This window comes from Ammospiza nelsoni, chromosome 24, assembly GCF_027579445.1.
Source record: "Ammospiza nelsoni isolate bAmmNel1 chromosome 24, bAmmNel1.pri, whole genome shotgun sequence".
NCBI classification, from domain to species: Eukaryota; Metazoa; Chordata; class Aves; order Passeriformes; family Passerellidae; genus Ammospiza; species Ammospiza nelsoni.
The window spans coordinates 1,632,424-1,650,858 of NC_080656.1; the positions used below are offsets into that span (position 1 = coordinate 1,632,424).

The window sequence follows — 18,435 nt, forward strand, 5'->3', positions numbered from 1 at the left end:
TACACATACTATTGACATACACATATTATTGATGTACATACATTATTTCCCCCTCTCTTTTCCCGGGATTTTGGGAGTATTTTTGGGAGTATCCTGTATTTCAGTGGGAGGCTTTGGGTGCCCCTCGGGAAGGCAAAGAGGGGTCCAGGGCTGCCGTGACTGATGGGTACCAATCCCCCACACCTCAAATTGAGCTGGGGCGGGCAGAGCCGTGCAGGTGTTCGCGCTCCTGCTTTGGGTGCCCCGTTGGGGCGGCGGCAGCTCCGGGAGGGGGGCGAGCATCACCTGAGGCAGGAGCATCACCTGAGGCAGGAGCATCCCCAGCGCGCCCTCACCGCACCCTCACCCCCCGGGTGCGCGGCGCTCTGGGGAGGGGGCGATGCGCGCTCGTTCCTCCCCGCTGCGCGCAAGTTACTCCCCCTTTCCCCGGCACTTGGGCTCCCTCCCTCCCCTCCCTTCCCCCCCCGCTCCAAAAGCCGGGCTGCGCCGCCGAGGCTCCGCCAGTGAAGGCAGCGCTGCCGGGGGAGGGAGGAGCTGGGGGGGCGGCGATGGAGCGGAGCCGGCGGGCGGCGGCCTGAAGCCCCCGCCGGCAGCGGCAGCGGAGCCCGAGCCCGAGCCCACCCTGAGGAATGAGCGCTCTCCAGGCTGACCTGCTCCTGCTGCTGCTCGGCTGCCTCCTGCTCAGCCACGGTAGGACCCCGCACTTTGCGAGCGGGGCGGACCCGGGGGGCTCCCCGGCTCGGGGTGGGGTGCGGGGGCTGCTGTGGGGAGAAGGTGCGGGGGAGAGAGAGAGGGAGGATTGCAGAGTTGTTCCCCTCCTGCATCCCCGCCGAGGCGGCTTACCGTGCTTTCCTTTAAAAATAAGCGAAAAATCTTTAGTATGCAAATGAGTGCTTTCTGTTCCAGCTCGGTAAATTGGATCGTGTTTGTGTGTGTAAACACGGCTTGGCTGAGTAACAGCCCCCCCTGGCCCCCATCGCCGCCCGGTGCTTCCCCTGGTGCAGGAGGGCGATGGATGCTCAGTTTCGGTGCGGCGGAGGAGCCGCTCGGGCTGGCGGCAGCGGCTCCAGCCCGGGGACCGGAGCCTGCGGCTGTGCAGCCGGGCTGGGGAGCGATTTGTGCCGGGGGGTGTAAGGACAGAGAGTTGTTCCAATGCGGGCAGCCCGGGGGAGGTGGGCACCCCGCGGGGGTGTCACAGCCCCAATGCCACCTCCCCACGGCGCGGGCAGCAGCGTGGGCATCGCAGGAATTCACCCTGCAACTTTACAACCTGCTTCATTCCCACGCAAAAAAATAAAATTTAAAAAAAAATTTTAAAAGAAGGATTTGTGAAGGGGGTGCGTTTTGGGAAGCTGTATCTGGCATGCTGCTGTGTGCCTGCTCCCTGGACTATCTGTCACCTGTGGAGAACGCTGAGCTGCAGCCAGACCCCGGCTTCGCCTCTGTGCTGCTCATCCCCCCCAACGCCGGTGTCAAATCCCATCTGTGTCACGCCGCCGTGGCCCCCACGCCAGCTTTTGTGAGGGTACGGCTTGGGGATGCTTGGGAAAAAAAAGAAAAAGGGATAAAAAAACCCCAAACCCACGCAGCCAGTCCATCTGTTGATTAAATGAAGGATAAAACTTTTGGAGAGAGTAGTGCTTCTCCACGGGCAGCTGGTTTTTTGCTCAGCCAGACATCAGTGCTGAACATCCCCCACCATACGCTGGGTTTCACCCTATTCCCCGAGCAGGGACGCCTTGTTTGTGGTGTCTGTGCTCCTGGTTATCCTTCCCTCCTCTTTTCCTGGGCTCGGATGTGATGCTGGGCTCCTACACTGTCCTCCCTTCCCCTTTTCTCTTCCCCTCACTCTCTGCTTGTACTAATATTCCTTCGGGGAGAAAGCTGTGTTTGCATTTGCCTTTGCTGCTGCACAAAAGAAACCCACTGTGTCCTCCGTGTGGGTTTCTGGCTGAACAAATCTGAACTCTCCTGGTACGGCAGGGCAGCGCGGAGCCGGGCACGGCAGTGATTTGGGAGCTGCTCCGGCCTCCCTGCATCCCTCCCTGCTCACACGGACCCCATCAGTCCCTGCAGGTCAAATGGCACTTTGCTAGCGGGGCTGGAGAAGTTTGTGAGCAAGATCCAGCCGGGATTTGTTGGGTTCTCCCCCCGCTCCTTCCTTTTGCAGCCATGATTTTAATGTGGGTTAATGCACTTTTTAATAGCGCTGGCGCTGGGAAGCCACGGCGGCTCCTCGGCTCTGCTGCCTGAGCTCAGCTGGTTCGTCTCCTGCAGGATCGTGGTACCTGCTTATTCACGCCGGGTTAGGAGGCACAGAGAGTGCTTTGCAGAGCGTTTTCTCTGCTGGTTTCTCCCACAGGATGAGCCAGGAGTGTTTCTGTGGAGTTGCCGCTCTCCGTGCGCGACAAAGGCGCCGTCGGCAGCGCCGTGGCTCTTCCCGTGGGGTGAAACCATGCAGGGGATCCCTAAGAGGATTTAATGCACGGGATTCCTGCAGCCACACGGTGCTGAGGGGCAGGAAAGGCCTGGGTGCAGGTGCTGAAGCTGATTTTCCAGCAGGTGTTGTGTCTGCCTCCCCTCGAGCAGTGTCCAGATGTGGTGGCACTGGCTGGCTGTGACAAAGGTGTCCCTAAGGTGTGGGGATGGGACACCCCATTTAACTGTTTCGGGGGGATGGCATGCTGTGTGGGCAACCACAGGGCAGCTGTGCCTTGCCCGGGAGGTGCTGGTGGTCCAAAACTCATTTCAAGGGACAGCTAAAATCACTTGGCTCTGCCCTGCCTTGCCCAGGCGGAGCTGGTGGTCCAAAACTCACTTCAAGGGACAACCTAAATCACTTGGCTCTGCCCTTCAGGAGTTTCAGGAGCTCCTTTTTGTGGGCAAGGTGCAGGCAGGGCTATGTTTTCTTGTCAAAGTGGCTTGAAGGGATTTGCCATCATTAAATCCCCCAAGCCAAGGGCAGCAAGGCTGGAAGGATCACCTGTGCTGAAAACCTCACTTGGGATGTCTGGTCTGGACAGTACTTAACAAAAACTCTCCTTATCCCAAACCTCCTCAAAAGGACATTTTCCATCTCGGGATTTGTACACCTGTACCCTTGGGTTTGTATTTCATGGGCAGCCCAGTGATATCCTGGCATCCTGCTGTTCCTGCAACCCGTGCAGGCTGGAATTTGGGCTTCCAGTGCAGCTGGCAGGAGGAGAAGCTGCTCTTTGCTCCTGTCCGGGGCTGTGCTGCACCTGGGCATGGCTCAGCCTGGGAGGGAGGAGGATCTGTCTCACAGCTCACTGCTCCAGGGGACCTGGGCAGAACAAATTGTCTTCCCTGGAGCATCTTGTCTTTGTCCCTTGCAAATTATCTGAAGCAGCCTGTGCTGGCTCTTTCTGAGTTGGTGGGTCAGTGCTCCAGGGCGGGTTTGCTCTGGTACCACTCACTCTTCCACCCCCTCCAGGCTGCCAGGGCCAGGCTTTGGTGGGAGGGAGAGAAAGTCCCAGCACCAGTGGCCTCCTGTGGAGATGGGATGTGTGGGACCCTTGGTGGGAAGGAACTGCTGCTGCCATGGATCTGCCTGCCTGGGGAATAACTCACCCACCCCTCCTCTGCTGCAGTGCCAGCCAAACTGGGGGAGGCTGGAAACAACTGGGGGAGGCTGGAGACAGCTGGGGAAGGTGTCTCAGTGTGGGAGCTGGGGCTGTGGGGAGAGCAGCACTGAAGATGCACCTACAGCCACCCCCTCCTCTCACTGACCTGTACGAGGTGGATTTGGCAGCATCTTAAATTTACCTTGGATGGGAAGATTTCTGCCTGTCTAGGGCTCTCTTTCCAAAGGCATGTTTGCTTTCCCTCGGGGTGATAAATACCGAGTTCTCTGGGTGTTGCAGGGTATGTTTTTCTCCTTCACAGTTCACTTGGTTCTTCCCTGGAAGCAAATGCTTTACAATCTTCTGTCAGAGGGGCCCGTTAGCAGAGCAGTGGCTCAACTTCCCACTGGCTCAGCAGCAGCCCCCAGGTGGAGAAGGGTGAAATTATGCTGATGAGAGAAACCAGGCCAATTCCACCCACCAACACTGATTAGGAGCAAGAGATGAGGATTTTCACATCTTGGGGGCGGTTAGTGGGCGATGGGGAGGGAAAATACAAGGTTTGGGGTGCTGGGAGTGTGTGTGTGCAAGAGCTGGGGCACTGAGGGGGTTTCTGAGTCTGACAATCACGAGTCTGTCAATTAAAAGTCTGGAAATCTGTGACTGTCATCCCTGTTCCATGTGTATTCCTCCTGCCATGTGGGGAGCAGGGCAGCTTTGCCAGGAGTGTGTTGGGCTGTTCCCTAAGGCCAGCAGGACAGAGTCAGCACTGGGAGCTGTTCAGGAAGTACCAGGAGTGGAGGCACCCAGTGAGATATAAAAGTGATGGTGAGGAAGAGCTCCTGAAGCCCAAGAGGTCACACCTCAGGTTATTCTGTGGTTCTGTGAACTGGAAATGGCTGAGCAGAAGACAGAGGTGGTTTGGAAAGTGCTTTGTGAGGTGCTGCTGGTGGAAAGGTGCAGGCTTGGCTGGGGCAATGCATTCACAACTGGGCTGCGTGGGAAAGAAACTGAAATAAGCCTCAAGATAAAACTGGTGTGGTCCAGTCTGCGCTGTCCCAAAGGAATGGGGCAGAATTGCCTCATCCAACACCTGCTTTAACACAATTTAGGTTTCCCATCTCCCATCTGCACCTCCTGCAGTGAGAGCCACGTGAGGACCACTGATGACTTTGCTCAAATCAGCTTTTCTTGCAAGGTTTCAGCTCTCAGAAAAGCACAGGAGGGAGGAGCTGGGGTTTTGCTCAGGTGCCCTGTGCCAGAGGGAGGGGAGCTGGGCAGATGTTCCTCCTCAGATGTTCCTCCTCAGAGCTAACACCACGTCCCCACCAGCCTCCCCCTGCCAAGGTTAAGCAGAGGTGCCCAGGCAGTTTATGCACAGCACATCTCGGGCTGATGTCGATTATTTCTGTGCTTTCCTGTTAGTTTAGGGGACACCAACTGGAGTCTGAACGTGCCTAGAAATCCCTGACAGGTTCCCAGCACCGTGTGTCACCGGCTCCAGCCGCTCTGTAGTCGACTGCAAACGTCAGGATAAAAAAGCTCCGTGCTCTTCTTTCTTTTGTAGCTGTAAATAAAGGGGGGAGAGGCCAATGTGCCCCTTAGGTTGTGAGCTGGCTGAGGATCAAGGGCTTTGAATAAACTGTTTTCTTCCTGTGAGCAGCCTGTGATGGAGAGTGTGGCTGCTCCAAAGCTCTGATTTAATGATCGGCTTTGCGAGTTTGTACAGTGCTGGGTGCAGGGGGCTTTATGGAAATGCTGCTGGAGAATTGGCTTTACATCACTTCCAGAATCTTTCCAGTAGGATTAAACAGCTTCTATTTATTTATTTATTTACTTTAAAACCCAGCAAATTTATACCAACAATTGCTGAAGGCCCTAATTTATCTTCTGTTCAGGAGCAATACGAGTCTTTCCTTTGGCTTCATTGACAGCCACCTTTGGCCAAAGAGAGCGACAGAGCCACAGTGACCATGTACAAGCTTATTGTATAAATCAATAGGTAGTGAAACAAATTGGTTGTAAATCAGTCTCTTATTTGCTGAGATTTAAGGCCTTTGGTGGAGCTGTGAATTTTTGAGGCGGTCTGCCCTGCCTTCAGGGCTGGCACATGGCCTGGCTTTTGCAGGGATGTGGGAACCCAGTACTCATTTCAAACATGCCAGGAGATGTGCAGGGCTTCCTGGCTGGGAAGAAATAAAGTTTAAAAGCTGTGCTCATCCTTCCAGGCAAAGGTTGAGCAGCAGGATCCTGGTGCTGCTCAGATCTTGGGGGTTTCCACTCCTCCACTGCACCTCATGGCACGTCTGTACTCCAGACTGCTCAAGGGGGAAGAGGAAAGAATCCATTTCTGAATTGTGGCTTCTGGTAGGACAGAGAAAATGCTGGGATTTGGTCTTGGAAACGGTGGCCTTACAGATGTCCTGGTTCAATATGCCCTTTGAGTGTAGCCCAGCCTGTTTATTCATTGCCTGGCTGGCAAGACCCACACTCGAGTGTTTGCCTTTCCCTGGTGGCAGCAGCAGCCTCCAAAGTGGAGCAAAGGAGCTGGAGGTCACTTGGCTGTTACATGGCTCTTCTTTTTACCGACTTGCATTAAACAGCTTAAATCTAAATGTGCTTTTAGTGCCTGTGAGCGATGGGCTCTGGGCGTCCTGCCTCGGGTAGTGTCACATGCTGGGGAAGTGGGAGGTGGAACACTCGCATTGTTAAATTCAGATGCTAACTTGGGGATAAGATCTTGTCTTAATGTGTTCATTCAACTCCCCCACTCGCAACAAAAGCTACAGCAGCTCTTGGTCTGCTGCATTTGGGGTGGAGCAGGATGTAATTGGTTTTTGAGGGCTTTGCCATAACTGCTGCTCATTAACCATTGATGCAGGCACGGTCAGACTTTCAACTCGGATAATAGATGCTGTCTTTTGTTTGCAATTACTTTGCGTTGGGTGGAATTGCCTCGAAGGTTTCACATGTGTGTGGTCGTGTGGTGGCTAATTCACCTCCTCAGGGCTGCTGGATTTATGTTCTGGGCTCTGGGGCTGTCATGCTCAATATGAGGCAAAGGCAGTGGTGAACGCCCTGCCTGGCTGGGCCGGGGCTGGGAGGATGTTCAGCACCTCCTGAATGTTTTAGGACCCTTCTGGGTGAGCAACCCCAACGCAGTGGGAGGGGAAATAACAGAGAAAATGTTCAATAATGTGGTTTTTCTGAGGAGTTGTGCCCAGCAGGACATGCCCTGCAGGTGAGATGAGCCCTGCTAATTATAAAATATGCACCAATGGTGGAAGGGATTGGCTCCTCAAACTCCCCCATGGATGAGGATCAATCTTTGTGCTGTGGGCCTATATAAGCATGGAATATATGTGAGTGGAAGGAGGGTTTGGAGTCCCACCTTGCATTTTGGGCAGGTTGTCATTAACCTTATATCACCTAACTCGTTAAAGGGTCAGAAAGGAAAGGCCTGATTCCGATGGTGGAAGGGATGAATTCCTCGATCCTCCTGATTCTGATAGTGGAAGGGATGAGCTCCTCAAACTTCCCCATGGATGAGGATCAATCTTTGTGCTGTGGGCCCCATATAAGCATGGAGTGGAAGCAGCCACAGGGTTTGTAGTCCCACCTTGCATTTTGGGCAGCTTATCATTAACCTTACATCACCTAACTCGTTAAAAGATCAGAAAGGAACCTGATTCCATCTCAGGTCCTGTTGTCCCGTCCCCCTCCCACCCCAGCATAAATGAGTATTCAAGCAGTCTGCTGCCAGTCAGTGAATGTCAATATTGGATAAGTGTTTCCTTTATATCACTGCAATTTAGCATAAGCTGCTTGGAAACAAATGTCTTCCATAAGCATGAGGTGTTTCAGTAAGTACACAGTCAACATTACTATGAGGATTAAATAAATGTCAGCCCCACTTGTATGCTCAGCAGCGAGTTAAGACAGCCGAACTTGCATAATGGCCAGCACGGCAGGAACAGCAGCAGGGATTTGGAGAGTCTCTGGAAAAAGTGGGATGGAAGGAGCTGCTTTGGATGGATCTGAAGCCCCTGGGTCAGGAGGGGATGTGGAGACAGGTGCAGAAGCTCCTTAGAGCAGGGGTAGCTGATGATGGGAAGGAATCCTTTCTATGGGGGTGGTGAGACTCTGGCACAGAGGAGATGTGCCCTGGGAGTGCCAGGGTGGATGGGAACCTGAGCAGCCTGGGACAGTGAATGTCACTCCTGGCCATGGGATGGAATGAGATGCATTCACCATTCTGATTCTATGGTGTGAAGTGCAAAGAGATGCATGGAGCTTCCTTCTGGACAACCAGGCCTGCTCATTCTTTGGTGCTGGCTGCAAACCAAAGATGAAAATGTGGTTTGGCCAATATTGGCTGGGTCTGGTGAGGCTGCTGGCCCAGGAGGAGCAGGCTGATCCTGCAGATCTGCCCAGTGCTCGGCTGGATCTGCCTCTGCCTTTCCCAGTGCTAACTGGGAGTTGTTGGCTGCAGCTGGTGAGACCAAGGATGAGGCTCAGCTGTCACTGCTGTGTGACAAACTGTGAGCCCTGATTCAGCTCCAGCTCAAGGCTTCCCAGAGCCACAGAGATGAGGAAAGGGTGGCGCTGGTCCATGCTGGCAGCACTGTGGGGCCTTCAGGGAGATGGTCACCTCTGGCTGCTCTGTCTTCAGGTGTTGGGTGGGAGTTTCTCTCTGCCCAACAGGAAAAGAACTCTGGCTTCTCTAAAGAGATTTAAACCCAGCCAGCACATGGAGATGTTGCTGAGGCAGCCAAGGCTTGGATCTTTCCCTCAAGCTGTGTCTGCAGGAAAACCCTGCTCTTCTCCACTCCTCACTTTGCATCTTCACCTGTCACCCCGAGGTGTCACTCGGTGCTGTCTCAAGTTCTGCCAGCGAGGAGCAAACCCAGTGAGCGTGGTGGGGGCTGAGCTGGCTGTGCTTCCATCCCAACCATTCAGAACCGCTGCTCTCTCCCCAGCTGGCAAGGCGCTGACTGCAGCCACTTGTTCCCAGCTGCACAAAAATAACCGGAGACAAAATCGTTATCACTCACGTGAGCCTTATCAGCTCCTCTGATGTCTGTGGCTGTCTCTGCCCTGCGAGCACTCATTCCCCATGGTGTGTGTGTTTAGTGCCGGTTCCAGGTGATCCCAACCACAGCTTTCCCGAGGATTTTCGCCTCCTCACCTGCGCGGTTCCAGCGCTGGAGGAGCAGGGCAGGACATGGGGATGTCCTGGAGAGCCGGGGGTGCACGGGGAGGGAATGCTCGAGTGTTGTGTCCCCGATCCAGGTCACCTGGAGGGAATGCCCGAGAGTCCTGGCCCCAAACCCACTCACCTGGAGGGAATATCTGAGCGTTGTGGCCCGATCCAGGTCACCTGGAGGGAATGCCCGAGTGTTGTGGCCCGGTCCCGGTCACCTGGCTGGAATACCCGAGTGTTGTGGCCCCGAACAGGTCACCTGGAGGGAATGCCCGAGTGTTGTGTCCCCGGTCCCGGTCACCTGGCGGAGCCGGGCAGGTCTCACCCTCAGTGTTGCCGTTCAGCCTGGCGGTGGCAGCAGCTGCGCTCGCATGGAGGAGCCGAGCGCTCCGCTCGCACCTGCCCGTGTCACCTCCTCGCAAAGGGACAAGGTGACCGCGGGGCTCCGGGCGTGCTGAGGGCACCGAGCCTGGCCTGGAGCTCCGCAGCTACGGCCAGTCCCTCGGAATGGAGAGGGTGTTTGGGTGCTGGGCTGGGAGGAGAGCTGGGACCCTCTGAAGGTGCCACCCCAGTGCGGGGTTGGACACTTGAGGTGACCCTGCCTGGAGCACACCGTGTGTGAGAGCCGTGGACTGCTCTGCAGGGGAAGGGCCAGGGGATGGGAGGGTGTCACAGACATCTTTAACGAAAAATCCTTTCCTTAGGCTTTTTCCTCTTGAGAAGCTGAGAGACCTCAAGAACAAAATGTAAACAATGGTTATCTGCTGCTGTGCAATGCAAGAGGTGCATCTGGGATTGGTCTCATGTGGTTGTTTCTAATTAATGGCCAATCACAGTCAGCTGGCTTGGACTCTGTCTGAGCCACAAACGTTTGTTATCATTCCTTCTTTTTCTATTCTTAGCTAACCTTCTGATGAAATCCTTTCTTCTATTCTTTTAGTATAGTTTTAATATAATAGGTATCATAAAATAATAAATCAAGCCTTCTGAAACATGGAGTCAGATCCTCGTCTCTTCCCTCATCCTCGGACCCCTGTGAATAGTCACAGGAGGGGACTTGGGGCTGTCTGACCCAACTCTGAGCCCCCCAAAGCAATAAATGCACCCAAGGGGTCTCTCCCCTCCATGAGCAGCTCCACCCCTCTGTGGATCCTGTGGGATACCCTGCAGCAGGGAATGGCTGCTCCTCCTGGTCTGTTCTCGCTCCCTCCCCTGAGCTAATCCCCGGAGTGTGATTCAACACTCGCCTCTTTTCCTTCTGGCTGTGTCTTTAATAAGCCAGGAGTGACGGGGCCACCCCCCATCCTCCACAAGTGCCTGAGAAACAGAACCAACAGATGCTAAAATTAGGCACAGCTGTTTGCAGCATTTTGTCCTCCCGATCACAGAGTCTGACACTGTCTGTGCTTATTCCTCATCTTGTCCAGACACTGAAAAGGTTTAAGATATCAAAGCTTGGAGTGGCTGTAAATTAACTCTTTCTGTCTGAGCTGAAGCTTGACTTACTGATAGTAGATTTCTTGTGATTTCCTTTATTTGCCCTTCTAGTAATAGGAATTGCCAGGTATTCTCTCTGTACCCAGGAGACAACACTGCTGGTTTGGGCTGCTCAGGAGCTTCCCCATCAGGGACCAGGGGAACATCTTCGGTCCTGCTGTCCCTCAGCCTTTATGTGCCTAAACCCTGTTCTATGTTCACCCTGTTCACCCACCCCAGCATCCAAACCCCGTTCTACATGCAGCTTGGACAACCTCTGCAGCCCAGCTCAGCCTCTAAAGCTGTCACAGTCCAGCCCCACATCCTGGCCATGATCATCTGCTCTTGCTTTGGTGAGGGGGAAGGTTTTCTGGGCATTTTTGGTACACACAGGCTGTGTGTTCCTGGTTTGGGTGTCGGGGTGGGTGTCACTCCAGGGCTGCTCTCTCCCTCCCTGCCAGGTGTGTTTGGCCTGGCAGTGGCTGTAGGGAGCATTTTGGGAGGAGGTGCCCGTCTCTGTCACCTGCCACCCCTTGGAAAACATCCGTTCCCCTCCACTGGGGTGGCACCAAAGTGGAGCTGTAGCACTCTGGAAAGGGCAGCAGGAGGGATTTCATGGCAGAGCAGAAATGTCTTTTCTGTCAAGCCTTGAGCAGTGTACATGTCCCTGCTGACAGATCTGCGCTGATGGCAGCAGCACAGCTCTGGGGCTGCCTGTGTCAGGGTCTGCATGGGGTTGTGAGTCTGAGGGGTCTTTTCTGTCTCTGTGTCTCTCTCCCGAGGCAGCGGCGCCTGCTGAAGATTCCTCTTGCTCCGGTCATGCTTAAAATGATAATGTTGGTTTAAGATAGACACTTGTGATAAACCGGGGAACACGGCGCCCTTTGAAATCCTGAAAGCTCTCTCTCATCAAGAGGGCTGGCTGGAAAGGCAGAGCCAGAGCATTCCAGGCTGTTCACATTGCCACAGTTCCGTGCTGACCTGCTCCTAAGGATGCTGTGCCTCAAAGAGCTGCCACCCTCACCCTCCTCCCCTCCTGGTGTCTGCCACACCTGGGCAGCACCTCTGTGCAGCTTCCTCTGGCCTCCCCAAACTGCCTCTTTTCACTCTCTCTGTGCTGGAGGCAAATCAGGAAGGGAAGTGCTAAAGAAAGGCTGATTTTCCCTGGGGAGGAGTAGGGGTGGTGGGGAGGAATGAAACATCTCAAGGAAAAGCACCACGAGCAAGTGCCAAGGGGTTGACATCCCTTGGTGATGTCTTTGCAGGGGAGGTTGGAGCAAACCTTTCATCCAGCACTGTGATTTTTCCCTGCAGCAGGGAGGTTTCTCCCCGTGGTTTGGCTTTATCCCAAGGATAGACAGAAATCTGTGCAGTGCTTTAACCCCTGCAAGTTTCTGCTGACTCGAGCAGATCGGAGTTGTTGTCCCAGTGGGAGCATCTTGTTCAAAATCAGGAAGAAAAGTTGAACTTTTGAAACTTGTAGAGCATGAAACATCCAAGAGTTAGGGATTGGAGACTTGGAAGTAGACTTGGCAAAATACCACATTTTGATATCTGAAATTTTAACATGGAGTGTAGGAAGGGTTTTTTGCACAAAGGATGTTGAGTATCCCTGTGGTGGGTGAAGGGGAAACTGTTGTAAAAATCATTTGTCTGCTGATTGCTGGTTTTTCTCTGGGACTTGGAAATGGATTTCAGGTCTCTTCTTGCTTTTGGCCTGGCCAGTGAGCCACCGTGGTGGCTCTCTGAACATCCCAATTTGTCACAGGATATTGAATTCTAAACCAGTGTTAATCTGATCTGTGTGTCTGTAAAGCATCTTGTGTTGGGTTTGATAAAATTAGGTTTTATTGTCTAACACAGTTTATTTCTCTTGGTCTGCTTGCGTGCTTTTATTGCCTGTTCTGCTCTGCACCACGAGGCTATCGTGTGCCAGCATCTGCCTCACTTGCACAGCTCCGAAAGCACCTTAAAACCAGCCCCTAATTATTGGAAATATGGAAAGACTCTGAGGGTGCCAATGATATCAGTCTGGCACTGGTGCATTGAGCAGGTAAAGAAAGGACCTAAGAGGCAATTGAAGAGATTGATGGGCAGTAATGGGGATAATTGTAATTTTTGTCCTGTGTTTTTAATAAAGTGATTGACGACAGGCACAGCTGGAGCCCCCGTGCGGAGACCAAGAGATGCAGTTAAATTACAGAGGCTTCTTAACTTAATGAGGCCAGGTAATAAAAACGAGGCATAATGAGCAAGGTATAATAGTACTATTATCCTTAGAGTGCTCTCACCCAGGGCTGAACAGGGAGAGCTTGGGATGAGCTCACTGCAGGAAGGGCTTTCCTCCCTGGGGAAGGATCTGGAATGGAAACCTGGGAAGGATACTGGGTGATCCCATTGGGAGGAAGGGCTTTCCTTACTGGGGAAGGATCAGCAGTGGGAGACTTGGAAAGAATGCTGGGTGATCCTATTGGGAGGAAAGGCTTTCCTTATTGGGGAAAATGAGGAGTGGGAGACTTGGGAAGGCTGTTGGGTGATCATAGTGGGAGGAAGGGCTTTCATTACTGGGGAAGGATCAGGAGTGGGAAACCTGGGAAGGATAGTGGGTGATCCTACTGGGAGGAAGGGCTTTCCTTACTGGGCAAGATGAAGAGTGGAGACTGGGAAAGAATGCTGGGTGATCCTACTGGGAGAAAAGGCTTTCCTCCCTGTGGAAGGATCAGGAGTGGGAGACTTGAGAAGGCTGTTGGGTGATCATGCTGGGAGGAAGGGCTTTCCTTACTGGGGAAATATCAGGAGTGGGAAGAATTTTGGGTGATCCCATTGGGAGGAAGAACTTTGCTCTCTGGGGGCGGATAAGGAATGGGAGACTTGGGAAGGATATTGGGTGATTCCCACTGGGAGGAAGGGCTTTCCTTACTGGGGAAATATCAGGAGTGGGAAGAATACTGGGTGATCTCACTGGGAGGAAAGGCTTTCCTCCCTGGGGAAAATGAGGAGTGAGAGATTTGGGAAGGATATTGGGTAGCCAAGTGCTAACCCAGGACTCAATAAGCAGGTAGAGCACCACCTGGTTGATCCTCCCCGTGCTTCTGGTTGTATTTGTGAGGTTTGGGGCACTCTGCTCCAGGTTTTATTCACTTCTTGTAACCCCATGTGGCCCTTGCTGCTACACAGATGACATGGCCAGAGGGTCAGACTTTGTGACATGAAGGAAAAGCAATGAAAATGTGAAATGTAACAGCCGGGAGGGAGGATGTGCAGGGAGTTGGTGGATGGGCTCAAGAAGGTTGGCCAGGGCTGCACCAGGGTCATGCCACACCTTGGTTTGGAGCCCTGGCAGGGAGGCTTCAGCAGCTGGATTGGGACCTTGGTGGGGGTGGAGATGGGAAGAGGATTAGTGTCTGCAGAGCAGTTGGGTGTCTGCTGCTGCTAAATGTGGTTAAACTTGAGCGACTCCTAATCTAATAATGAAAGGAAGAGAAATAAGTGTTCTCAGTGATGCATGCCCCTCACGGTAAGTACTAATTGAAAACAGATATTTACTTTAAAATGAAAATGTAATACGATAATGGTGGGTTGAGAATTTCACACACGTAGGAGGGAGAGATGAACATGCACAGCTTCCCATCTGCTCTGCCTGGGCTTGGAGTGTCCCTGGGAGCAGGATCTCCCACACCACCACCTGGACAAAGGGCCTGGGGCTTGGGCTGGAGCAGAGCTCAGCCTTACTCAGCTAAAATCAGCTTCACTGGGGGTCTCTTGAGCTGATCTTGGTCTGCAGAAGCTGCGCTTCTGTCTTTCCCCCCACACCTTGCAGAGCCTTCCCAGCCAAATCTCCATGGGAAGGAGAGGTGGGGTAGACTGGGGGAGCATCACCTCCCTTGTCACTGAGATGGGGACAGTGGTGGTGACCCCTTCCTGATGGTCTCTGCTGCTTGAGACGCCCCTTGCTGCCCCTTTCTGGCTGTCCTGACCCATTTCCCTGGCTTGGTGGGTGGGCCTGGCTAATGCTGCCTTTTGGGGGCTGCTGAGGAGCACTGGGGACACCTTTGCTCTCTCAGGCCAATCTAAATGGATGCTGATCCCTTGGGGAAACTCTTGGCTATGAGTGCAGAGACTACAGCCCCTGTTGGTGTCTGTCTGTCCTCCCCTCCTCTCCCTGAGCCACTTTCCAGCCATTGCTCCAGAGCTGGGATCAGGATGCTTTCCCAAGTGCTTGGGGTCAGGATGCTTTTCCAAGTGTTTGTAACAAAGCTCAGTGCAGCGTGACCGGTGCCCATTAAAGGATCCTCCCCAACAAGAGCCCCCCCAGCGCTGGAATCTTCTGAGGGAAGTAGCCTGGCCCTAATCCCTTTGTGCAGAGTTCCTGCTTGTTTCTTCCTATGGGTGCATTTGTATAATTTGCATTTTGCACTCTGATCGTATGCATAGAATTCAAATTGAAATGGGGCTTGAATGCATTTGCATGCTAATGAGGCAGTGGCTTTATTTATTTATTTGGAGCCCTCTCAAGCAGGCAGCCGTGTGTTGGGGAGCAGCTTGTGCAGCTGTCCTGCTGACAGAGCTCTGTGGCAGCTGAGGAGCCTCAATTCTGTCCCAAGACTCATTTGCCCCCTGGGCCTAAGCAGGTGAGGCTGGTGGGCTCTGGTGGGGACATCAACAGTTCCAGCCCCCTGCACTACCCAGAGATGCCTCTTTAGATCATCCTGGTGTCCATTGGGTGTGGGTGAGACATTTCTGTGTTAGGTTTGGGTGCAGCCTGCACGAGCACTGATGGTGACTGCAGAGCTCCAGGGCAGAACAACCACAGCCTGTCCCCATTCTCTCCCTGACTTTGGGGTGCTACCCACAGCTCCCTGTGCTCCTCCTCTCTGTTATGGGGCTGTTATTGCTGGTGTCCTTGGGCACCTGCCCTGGGATGGGCCCTGGGCTGTGCTGCCCATCCATCCCCAGCTGCCCTTGGTGCTGCTCTGCCCCCTCAGCAGGAGCCTCCCAGGCTCTTGCAAAGCAATAGTGAAGAAAGTTTGGAAATGTTGAGAAGGAGAAGCCAAGGGCTGGGAGAAAATCAGTTCCCAAAACTCCATAGCGTTATTGGGAGGAAAGAGAGAGAAAGACACCAGAGCCTGTGAGTTGCAGCATGGAGTCCCTTTGTGCCCCACAGACACACCCAGGGCACAGCTCAGTGCCAGCCTTTCCATGCCAGCCCTCCCTCTCCAGTGACTCCTGCTGCAGCTGAGCTCCTGGCTGGCACAGGGAGCACTGGCCAAGCCAGGGCTCCTGAAATGGCAGCAGGAATTGGGTCACATTGCCATGCCCCGGGAGAGGGAGTTTCTTTCAGAGCAGTCTGGCTTCCAGTTATTATTTTATAGAGGATGTTAGAGGTTGATAAGGGAGCTGTTCTGACTGCTAGTGGGGCTTATTTGGGGCTTACTGTGTGCTCCAGTTTGTATTTTAATATAGTCAAAGGTGACTTACAACTTTAATATTAATTTTAAAACCGATTGCTCGAGTTGGTTTTTTATCTACGTTAAACCAGATTAATCTCAGCCTCCCTTGATCCTGTTGGTAGCTTTTCTCTCCCTGGCTGGAGCCACACGTGGTCTGTTGGTTCCACCAACAAAAGCTGAGGAGGAAGATGTTTTTGTGGCAATAAATAATTGTCGCAGGGCTGCTTTTCTTCCAGAGAAATCTCGTCTCTACGAGCTCAACAATGGCATCAGTGGGAGCTCTTGCTTTTGTCCAAGGCTCTCCTCCTGAGCGTGCAGAGCGGGGCTTTGCTGAACAACACCTGGCTTTGTGCTTCCCATAGACAGCTCCTCCCTGCTGTTGTGTTTCTCCCTGGTTTTCCAGGCACTCCAGAATCCATCTCCTCCTGTGCTGCTTTGTGCTCTGGCTTTACAATTCCTGGCACGCTGGCTCTGCTGCTCGCTGGATGTTTTGTGCCCACAATATTCTGTGGGTAGGGGAGGTGGCTTTGGGACAGCAGGCTGTGTGGAGCTGGGGTTGGATCCTTGTCCTGTTTCTGGCTCCTTGGGCACCCTTGGGCAAGGCTGGAGGAGCCAAGAGCATCCAGAGCTTGGTGATGTTCTGCCTCTGGGTGCCAAATTCCGGTGGTTTGGGCATTTGTTGGTATTTTGAGTAAATGTGACACCTCTTAAGGTGGCCATTTAGGTACCCAAAACTGAGCTGCTCTCAGCAAAATTCAGCATTAAGCTGGGCTGCCCCAAGTGCAGACTGGTGCTGTCCAGCAGTTTTCCAGGCAACGCCAGAAGGGTTTGATTTGGAAGAGACCATAAAGCCCACCCAGTTCCACTCCCTGCCACAGGTAGGGACACCTTCCACCAGACCAGGTTGCTCTGAGCCCTGTCCAAGCTGGCCCTGAACACTTCCAGGGGTGGGGACTCCCAAATGATGTGGTTTAAGTGAATCCCCTTGACATGACTGTTGGATTTGATGACCTTAAAGACTTTTCCAGTCCTAACAATTCCATGATTCTCTGACATCTGCAGGACACTCAGTGACCCATCATGCTGCTCTAGATGCTCTGTATCTCAGAGCATCCTTGTTGGTGCTGCCAGCCTGTGGAGCACTGGGGGGTGCTTGATCTTTGTAGTTAGAAGAAAAGGATCAGAGTCATGGCCCTGGACCCCTGTGGTCATAAAGCTTCACGTCCTGAGCATTAACCAGGCCAGCCTGGTACCAGTGGCACCAGTGAAATCACCCAAATGCTGAGTTTACAGTACTCCTGTACCCCTGGGAATGATTGCTGGAATCAAATGCTCTGTAAACAGCCTTTAAATTTTCATGGTTTGTGTGTGGAAAAGCACTTCACTGATGGTCCATGTTCTCCAAAATACCTCCCAAATGCTGCCTGTACAGTTTCTCCTGCCAGCCTTACAAAGAGCTGCGTTCCAGAGATTGTTATTCCATGCACAGTGCTGTAAATAAACACGCTGGACTGGTGGGCTGGAATCCGAATGAGCCGAGTGGATCTGACAGTGGCACGTGGGGGGAACTGAGGCACGGCAGGCTGATGTGACATCCATGAGAGTTGGTGTCACAACCTGGGGGAAAACAGAGGGCTTTGTGTGCTCTATCTGCCCCTGGTCTGTCTGTTCTGCTGTTTCAGCCCGAGGTGGGAGAGCACCAGGTACTGAGATAAGACAGTGATAAGACTGAGGAGCCACTAAAGGCAAGACTTGACTCGTGTGAGAACGCAGAGCAGCAGCCGCATAAATCCCATTTGTTTTACATTTCAGAGCTTAATGAGACAGAAATCGCATGGCAATTGTCACATGTGAAGGCAGAGATTGCCGGTTTGCATTTAACTAAAGTAGGCACCGTATGCGGCACGGGGATTCTCACTCCTGCACACGGCTCAGCACCAATCCTGGCTGGAAATAACCAACCCCCCTGGCAGCCACACCACGTTCTCATGGAGGGCCCCAGCCTTCTCCAAAATACTCAAATGTCACGTTCTTTGTGTAGAGAATGGAAGGGTAGTCTGTGACAGTGTTCACAGGGATCTTAGGTTGAGGGAAGAGATGAGGATTTGATTCCATGTTTCAGAAGGCTTGATTTATTATTTTATGACATATATTGCATTAAAACTATACTAGAAGAATAGAAGAAAAGGTTTCATCAGAAGGCTAGCTAAGAATGGAATAGGAAAGAATGATAACAAAGGCTTGTGTCTCAGACTCTGTGTCTGAGCCAGCTGACTGTGATTGGCCATTAATTAGAAACATCCAACATGGGCCAATCAAAGATCCACCTGTTGCATTCCACAGCAGCAGATAATCATTGTTTACATCTTGTTCCTGAGGCTTCTCAGCTTCTCAGAGGAAAAATCCTAACGAAAGGATTTGTCATAAAAGATGTCTGTGACAGTAGTCAAGTCCATGAACTGAATTCTTTGCGGTTTTTCCAGGACGTGGGTACTGAAAACCTCCTTTTGGAATGATCTGTATGAAGTTTAATCAGACTCAGGGCAGGTGCTGCAACCCCCAGGATCATCCAGGCTGGGGATGGAGGGATGGAGAGCAGCTCTGGGAGAAGCCCCTGGGGTGCAGGTGGGGGAGAGCTGGACAGGCCCTGGCCCAGAACCCCCCTGTGCTGGGCTGACCCCCAGCCTGGGCAGCAGGGCAGGGGGGGATTCTGCCCCTCTGC

General features: G+C 53.0%; 1 protein-coding gene across 3 annotated transcripts in view; it reads left to right on the top strand.

The window, feature by feature from the left end:
• Window positions 1-532: 532 nt before the first annotated feature.
• The window catches only part of KIRREL3 (kirre like nephrin family adhesion molecule 3), a 413,001-nt gene continuing 395,098 nt past the window's right edge, over window positions 533-18,435 (top strand). For 2 of the 3 annotated variants that reach the window (XM_059488439.1, XM_059488440.1), the window contains exon 1: window positions 533-690. In XM_059488439.1, the coding sequence (XP_059344422.1) occupies window positions 630-690 (61 nt within the window). In that variant the 5' untranslated portion in view covers window positions 533-629. The remainder of the gene's footprint in view (window positions 691-18,435) is intronic. The other variant, XM_059488441.1, reaches the window with a different exon arrangement.